The 8,914-nt window shown below is 43.0% G+C and overlaps 1 protein-coding gene across 1 annotated transcript in view; it reads left to right on the top strand.

Moving 5' to 3' along the window:
* The first annotated feature begins 1,003 nt into the window (after positions 1 to 1,003).
* The window catches only part of LOC133773409 (S-acyl fatty acid synthase thioesterase, medium chain-like), a 32,646-nt gene continuing 24,735 nt past the window's right edge, over positions 1,004 to 8,914 (top strand). The window contains exons 1-2 of the mRNA XM_062210769.1: positions 1,004 to 1,035; positions 3,179 to 3,309. Of these exons, the coding sequence (XP_062066753.1) occupies positions 1,004 to 1,035; positions 3,179 to 3,309 (163 nt within the window). The remainder of the gene's footprint in view (positions 1,036 to 3,178; positions 3,310 to 8,914) is intronic.

Genomic DNA, 8,914 nt, shown 5'->3' with positions numbered 1-8,914 from the left:
TCTTACACGTGGAGACATCACTCTGTTCTCTTCTGGCTTGCCACACTGCTGCCAGTCCAATAGCACTTCCTTCAAAGCTACTATTTCATGCCTATCTTCTCATCCCCTGGCCACTTTTAATACTTTGCCTTTGTCTTTATTTTGCAGTTTCAGTATAATGAATTGATTTGTACATTTCTTTGTTTGTAATCTATTCTTCTGGGACTTTGCTGAGTGTGTTTTCTTTGGATTAGTGTTACGAATCAGTTCTGGAAAAATAAATCTATGCCATTACATCTAGGAGAGTGCCTCTGCCCAGTTCTTCTCTCCTCTGGTATTCCAATCAAACAAATGCTTCTACTGGTTTTCCCTTGAGGAAGGAGTCTGAAATACCAGACCTTTGGGTAATTACTTTGTCTCCTTTCTGAATATGTGAAGCTTATAAAATAGTGGTTAAGTGGTTAAAATCCCTCTTAAGATTTAAAAGGATCTAACTTTATAAATATCTAGAAAGCTAAGATATCCCAACCTTCAAAACAAATAGCCACTGTCCCCTCCCCCGCCCTAATTTCCCAATATGTATTGAGAGTGTTTTCTGTTTATTTGCCTGCAGGATTGCATAGTTGCTGGAAGTTAAAAATGTTGCTTCTTTGTCTTTATAACTATTAGCCAAAGTCCCATTAATGGAAAGCACTTACTGGAAATCTAAAAGGAATTGACGCAGGTGACTCCTTATCTTGGGTTACATCAGTTAAGTTGCTTCTAATACATTATTATTTGTTCTCCTCCTCCTCCTCTTCTTCCTCCTCCTCCTCCTCCCCTTCTCCCTTCTGCTCTTCTTCTCTTCTATTCTCTTCCTTCTCTTCTTCCTCTTCTGCAGTGGTTGGAAGAGTCAAAAGTCAGCAGATTTAAGTAGAAATTTGGTCACTCTATACACAAGGCAAACTGGAAGTCTTACCTCCAAAGAGGAATTGAATTCAGCGTTGGAGCAGTAAATTACTGCATTGTGTGAGCTCCTGACAGCATGGAGAGAAGAGAGCAAGCTGGGAGAACCAGGTAGGCCACTCTGTGTAAGCTGGCTCTTCCCCCACTCCAGGAACTCCGATACCCTGATTTTATAAGATGACCTTTTTAGATCGAAAGAGGCTTCTCATAGAAGACAAATTTAATGACATTACTGCTAACACCAGGCATACCAACTATTCACTCTGTGAGATGGCACGGACTTTGTGGAGTTCTACAAGACAAAGCCTAAGTACTTGTCCTGGCTGAAGACCTAGGAAAGTGGAGGCAAGAGTCAATTTACACACCGAAGTGGAAGGGCTTCCAGTTCCCCATTCTCCAAGCCAAAGCTTCTTAGCTATGTTCTCCATCTCCCACCACTCAGTGGCCTGCCTGTGTGGGACGCTGAGAATATGGGAAAGGGCAAAGCAGGGAGGCGGCATTGAGATTGTATAGGATTTGTACTTTAATTCGATTTGGCACAAACTAGCTGAGTGACACGGTACTGTTCATTGTCAGTTTCATCAAATGTCAAATTGTAGATAACATTTATCTTTCCTTAGTGTATACCTAAAGGCATGCTATGCACTTTGGTCCTTCTAATCACCACCAGCCCTTGGCTCTACTCACTCTTGAGATCTTGGCTATGGGTTCACTGTGCAGTGTACGTGTTCCACTGAGTGGGTTATGGGGACTCCAAGACTGACACTGATTTAAATAAGTGAAAGGGAGTTTCTACCCACACTAACAACCCAAAAGAAGATGGTTTTACTTTGAAACTAATGATCAAAGATTCTGCACCTAATTTTGTATTCATAATTTTATATTTTTTTTCCTTAAAGACCACCCTCACTGCTGCAAATTACACAGGTTTAAAGCACCGCAAAACCTGTGCCTTTTCTTGTCCAAACACATTTTTTTGTTTATTAGAATGCATATAATTCAAATAAATTGAAGTAGGGATCCTTGGATTTAAAAATGTGGAATTGTTTTAAAGAACTATTGCTTCACTCTTTAATAAGCTAAAAAATTAGATTTGGAAAACTCCCTCATTTGTTGGGTGGTTTTTACCCAACTGTGATAGACTCTGCTGTACTCCTTGAAAAACTGACTCTGGCATTTCTCAAGAAGCTGGTAGGATTTCTACGAACTTCTTATTTAGGGCTAATCTATTATCACTGAAGATATAATTGCTTAGTCGGAACACAGCTTCAAGTACAAATGTTCTTCCAAAGGAAAAAAAAAATCAAAACTAGTTCTTTTTTTAATCTCTAAACAAGGAATTTTTTAATGTAAGTGCTCAAATACACAGCAAGAATTTTTTCTTCAACATTCTCTTCCTCACCTCCACTTTTTCATTCTTGCTTCATACAAAGCCTCTCATTTTATGAGTGTTCTCTCAATCATTTAGGTATGAGAAACAAAGACTTCTTTGGAGAACAGGTTAACCTGAAAAGATCTCACTCAGTTTTAGTTTTGGATGCCTATAGGAACTAACTGACAAAACTGACATTTAAGTTTAAAAAAAAAAAAAAGGCAAAACAGATTTAATTAGTTTACTGGTATTTACAACCTCATATTTGGGAAGATTATGTATCTTTGTAAATAATTTAATGATCAATTTGGAAACTTTACAGAAAGTGTTTAAATTGTGGAGAACCAAAACAGAAATACAGGATGAAATTTTTAAGAGTTTTTTTTCCTAATACTAATTGATTGGATACCTAGAGATTAGGATAAAATGTCCAATGATATTATTTGCAAATTCAGACAGTGCTGTTTACCCAACACTAAGGAAAGTCTACAGATTATTTGGAAAGTGGCTCCGATGGTACTGAAACACCAAGCCTGAAGCTGCCTGTGAACTCTTCGCATAAAACAATCCTCTGAATTGTGAAAAGGTTATTTCCAAATGAACGCTTGTATCACCTTAAATGTATATCTACAAAGAACTAATCATTCTATTGAGATTTCTTATTTCACTTGCATCCCTAAAAGTTTATATCTAGATATTCAAATTGTCAGATGCAGAGCATAAAAACTTCTGTTGCTTCCAACTGGAAAAATCAGATATCATTTTATATATGAACATATGTTCTTTATAATTAACAAGCATTCATGTTAAAACACATCAAATTCAGTTTGAAGAACTTAGTTGATATATGTATTGTTAAATATATTTCATTTTTCTCTCTAGGAATGAAAGAGTTTTGAACTGCATATACCAAAATCCTAATGCAATTTTTAAGCTGATTTGCTTTCCCTGGGCAGGAGGTGGCTCCACTTATTTTGCCAAATGGGGCCAAAAAATTCATGACTCACTGGAAGGTATGTTAATTTTCATCACCATCTAAGCAATTTATAAGGTCAGATGACTCAGGCCAGCATGTGGCACAATGGGTTAAGCTTTAGCCTGTTACTAACATCCCATATGGGAGCAATGGTTCAAGTTCCAGCTGCTCTACTTCTGATCCAGCTCCCTGCTAATGTGCCTCGGAAGGCAGTGGAAGATGCCAAGTGCTATGAGCCCCTGCCACTGACATACATACCTGGATACATACCTGGATGGAGTTCTTGACTTCTGGCTTTAGCCTGACCCAGCCTGGCTGCTGTAGCCATTTGAGAAGTGAGCCAGATTTCTGCCTCTCCCTTTCTCTCTCTGTTGCTCTGCCTTCCAAATCAATCAATCAATTCTTAAAGCACATAAGGTCAGATGACATAAACATACTGGAATCTGAAGCATGGTAAACATTTTCCTAATTGATAGGTAATTTATAAGCATTCAAAATTTCACTCAAATAGGGCGATTTTTACATTTCTAAAGAAATTCTATTGCCTTTATTTTGGTATTGTTGTTAGAACTAAGAGGATTTTTTAAAAATAATTTATTTATTTGAAAGAGTTACAAAGAGGCAGAGGCAGAGAAAGAGAGAAAGAGAGAGGTCTTCTATCCGCTGGTTCACTCCCACGTGGGTGCAGGGGCCCAAGCACTTGGGCCATCTTCTACTGCTTTCCTAGGGCATAGCAGAGATCTGGATTGGAAGTGGAGTAGCCAGGACTTGAATTGGCGCCCATATGGAATACTGGCACTGCAGGTGGCAGCTTGACCCATTACACCACAGCACCAGCCCATGGATTTTTTAAAAGATGTATTTATTTATTTGTAAGGCAGACACAGAGAAGGAGAAGGAGAGAGACAGAGATGTTCCATCTGCTGGTTCACTCCCCATATGGACTCAATGGCCAGGGCTTGGCCAGGCTGAAGTCAGGAGCTTCATCTGGGTCTCCCACATGGGTGCAGGGACCCAAGCACTTGGAGCATTCTCTGCTGCTTTCCCAGGTACATCAGCAGGGAGCTGGATCAGAAATGGAGCAGTCAGGTCATAAATTGGTGCCCATATGGGATGCTGGCACCACAGGCTGGGGCTTTAACCTGCTGAGCCTCAGCACTAAGCCCTGTTTTCTGTTTTTATTTTTTTATTTTTATTTTTTAACAGGAAGAGTTAGACAGTGAGAGAGAGAGAGACAGAGAAAGGTCTTCCTTTGCCGTTGGTTCACCCTCCAAATGGCCGCTACGGCTGGTGCACTGTGCTGATTCGAAGCCAGGAGCTTCTCCTGGTCTCCCATGCGGGTGCAGGGCCCAAGAACTTGGGCCATCCTCCACTCCCTTCCTGGGCCACAGCAGAGAGCTGGACTGGAAAAGGAACAACCGGGACAAAATCTGGCACCCCAACCGGGACTAGAACCTGGGGTGCCGGTGCCGCAGGTGGAGTATTAGCCAAGTAAGCCGTGGCACTGGCCTCTGTTTTTATTTTTAAAATAATATTCTTTGTATCTCCACTATTGCCTTATAAGTTGTAGTTCTTTGTTTTAATAGTGCTTGACAGTGCATCTTTAACTCCTCATAATTTATCTTTAAATCAAATTTTGAAGACAGCATTGTGGTGCAGTGGGTTAGGCCACCACTTACTACCTGGGCATCCCATATGGGAAGGCCAGTTTGAGCCCCTGTTGCTCTGCTTTTTTTTAATTTTTTTTTTTTTTTGACAGGCAGAGTGGACAGTGAGAGAGAGAGACAGAGAGAAAGGTCTTCCTTTTGCCGTTGGTTCACCCTCCAATGGCCACTGCGGCCGGCGCGCTGCGGCTAGCGCATCACGCTGATCTGAAGCCAGGAGCCAGGTGCTTCTCCTGGTCTCCCATGTGGGTGCAGGATCCAAGGACTTGGGCCATCCTCCACTGCACTCCCGGGCCATAGCAGAGAGCTGGCCTGGAAGAGGGGCAACCGGGACAGAATCCGGTGCCCTGACCGGGACTAGAACCCGGTGTGCCGGCACCGCAAGGCGGAGGATTAGCCTATTGAGCTACGGTGCCGGCCATTGCTCTGCTTCTAATCTGTATTCCTGCTGATGCACCTGGGAAGGCAGTGGAAGATGTCAAAATTACTTGGGCCTTGTCACTCATGTTGGAGAGCAATATGGAGTTTCAGGCTCCTGGCTTCAGCCTAGCCTAGCACTGGATGTTATGGCCATTTGGAGAGTGAACCAGCAGATGGAAGATTGATTTGTTTCTCTCCTTCTCTCTCCCTCCCTTCCTCTCTCCTTTTTTCTCTCTCTTTCCCTATCTGCCTTTCAAATAAAATCAATAAATCTTTTTTAAAAATTTCAAAATCTTACAATATCATACTTGTAGCTCCCTCCCATTCTTTTGCTACTGTTGTCATACTTTTTTAAAAAAAGATTTATTTATTTGATAGGTAGAGTTACAGAAAGAGAAAAGTCTTCCATCTTCTGGGTCACTCCTCAAATGGCTGCAATGGCCGGAGCTGGGCTGATCCAAAGTCAGGAACCAGGAGCTTCTGGATATCCCATGTGGGTGCTGGGGCCTAAGGATTTGGGCCCTCCTCCACTGCCTTCCCAGGTCAGAGAAGAGAGCTGGATCAGAGGAGGAGCAGCCACAACATGAACTGGTGCCCACACGGGATGCTGGCGTTGCAGGTGGCAGCTTTACCCGCTATGCCACAGTGCCGGCCCCCATACACTTTACTTCTACAGCTCATTTGTATTATTTTTGCTTTGAATAGTTATAAAATTTTTTAAATGAGAAAAACATACTTATCCACATTTCTATTAAGCTTTGGCATTTTCTTCCTATGTGTAGTGTAAATTTGTGTTTGGAATCATTTTCCTTCAGCCTGAGGAAGCAATTTTTATAGTGCATGCATGCTAGCAGGCATATTCCCTCAACAGGCTACACTTGCCTTTATTTTGCCTTTGCTTTTTAAAAATTTCTGTTTATTTTCAATGTGGGTGAAAGGCCAAGAGAGAGGAAGAATACAAATCTCCCATCTGCTGATTAACTGCCCACAACTGCCCAATCTGGACCAGGCCAAAACGGGGAGTCAGCAAATCAGACTGTGCCTCCCACATGAGTGGTAGGGACTTGACCACTTGAGTCATCACCTGCTGCCTCCAAGGCCAGTTATCATCTGGGGACTGGAATCGCAAGTGGCAGCAGGGCCAGAATCCAGGCACCAATATGGAATGCAGGCATCCTGAGCGGTGGCTTAGACACTACACCAAATGTGTGCCTTGTGTCTCACCTTGCAAGATACACAGGCATCTTCTGAACATACAATTATAGGCTGACCTATTATTGTCACTCTACAGATAATATTCCCTTGTTCTGACTTGAATTGGTTTTTTTTTTTTTTTTTTTTTTTTTTTTTTTGGACAGGCAGAGTGGATAGTGAGAGAGAGAGACAGAGAGAAAGGTCTTCCTTTTTTGCCGTTGGTTCACCCTCCAATGACCACTGCGGCCGGCGCATCATGCTGATCCGAAGCCAGGAGCCAGGTGCTTCTCCTGGTCTCCCATGGGGTGCAGGGCCCAAGGACTTGGGCCATCCTCCACTGCCTTCCTGGGCCATAGCAGAGAGCTGGCCTGGAAGAGGGGCAACCGGGATAGAATCCGGCGCCCCAACCGGGACTAGAACCCGGTGTGCAGGCGCCGCAAGGCGGAGGATTAGCCTGTTAAGCCACGGTGCCGGCCTTTGAATTGCTTTTTATGAACAGTCAACAATAATTATTAATGTTATATGCAATTGTCTGATTTTTAAGTGTCTTGTCAATACTTTTTTTTTTTTTGACAGGCAGAGTTAGTGAGAGAGAGAGAGACAGAGACAAAGGTCTTCCTTTTTTTCCATTGGTTCACCCCCCAAGTAGCCGCTATGGCTGGCGCATTGCAGCTGGCACGCTGCACTGATGTGAAGCCAGGAGCCAGGTGCTTCCTCCTGGTCTCCCATGTGGGTGTAGGGCCCAAGCACTTGGGTCATCCTCCACTGCCTTCCTGGGCCACAGCAGAGAGCTGGACTCTAAGAGGAGCAACTGGGACAGAATCCAGGGCCCCAACTGGGACTAGAACCTGGGGTGCCGGCGCCACAGGTAGAAGATTAGCCTAGTGAAGCACAGCGTTGGCCATCTTTTTAAAAAATCTGATGTACCTTTGTTTATCAAGCTTGGGTTTCCTTTTACTTCTTAGATCCGTAGGCTTATAATTTGTATTAAATTTCAAATTTTTTCAGTCCATATGTCTTCAGATTTTCTTTCTGCTATTCTCCTTTCTCTGTTTCTTGGATTGTAATTAAATTCATATTATATTGTTTGACATGGTTCCACAGGTCACTGAGCTTGGTTTTTTTCTTTAAGATTTTTAAAATTTATTTGAAAGGCAGAGTTAGAATTAGAATTAGAGTTAGAGAGAGAGAGAGAGAGAGAGAGAGCGCGCGAGAAAGCTGGTTTACTCCCCAAATGGCTGGAGCTGAGCTAATTTGAAGCCAGGATCTTCTTCCAAGTCTCCCACATGGGTGCAGGTACTGGAGCACTTGAGCCATCTTCCTCTGCTTTCCTAGGCATAATAGCAGGGAGCTGGATCAGAAGCAGAGCAGCCAGGACTTGAACTGGCGCCCATATGGGATGCTAGCACCACAGGTAGTGGCTTCACCCACCACACCACAGCGCTGGCTCCACTTTTCTCATTTTTTAAGACCTTTTCCTCTGTGCTTCCATTTGAATCTACTGTCTGTTCTTCCTATGATCTTCCTTATTGGTGGAGTGTGGGATTATAAAACTAAAGAATTGCAGGATTATAAAACTAAAGAAAAGGCCACATTTCCTTTTGTGCAAAAAAAAATTTTTTTTTGACAGGCAGAGTTAGACAGTGAGAGAGACAGAGAGAAAGGTCTTCCTTTTTCCGTTGGTTCACCCCCACAAGTGACCGCTATGGCCGGGGTGTTGCGGCCAGTGCAATGCGCTGATCCGAAGCCAGGAGCCAGGTGTTTCCTCCTGGTCTCCCATTGTGAATTTTCTTAATCTCTGCCTCACTTAAGAATGAATCCAAAGCCTTGAAGGGAGAGACACTGTACCTTTTCCTCCTGCCTAGAGTCCTGGCTGGACTTTCACTTTCTAGCTGCCTCTGTAGCACTGTGTTCCGATTTTTGTCTCCTCATGCCTTGAGAGAATGAAGAAAACTGCTAGCTTCTTGGTTTGCATAGTTGCCCTTCCCTGGAGCCTAGGACGCTTAACCTGCATGCAATTATTCACACATCTTGGTAGAAGGAAGAGGCTGAACAGGATCAGTTCTCTTCTCCAGAGGTCTAGAGGTCTTCTCCTCAGGCTAGGCCCAGCTGCCTCCTCAGCTCCCTGACACCTCCAGACAGATTTATATCTTTGTCTGTGTCTAATGCACTTCACTGTTTTTGCGAGGAGAGTGTTGGTCTATGACAAGCTCCTTCTTGGTCACGTGTGGAAATCTAGGTATGTGAGTAGAGGGTCCTGCATCAAACGATAGTGTACCAACTCCCAGCCTTCAAATATTAGTATTGTGACACACTTGCTTCATATTCTTTTTTTATTTTAATTTATTTATTTTTTATTTATTT

This window comes from Lepus europaeus, chromosome 14 (assembly GCF_033115175.1).
Source record: "Lepus europaeus isolate LE1 chromosome 14, mLepTim1.pri, whole genome shotgun sequence".
Taxonomy (NCBI): domain Eukaryota; kingdom Metazoa; phylum Chordata; class Mammalia; order Lagomorpha; family Leporidae; genus Lepus; species Lepus europaeus.
Note: the sequence above shows the minus strand (reverse complement) of the source record. Positions and strands in the feature narration are given on the sequence as shown.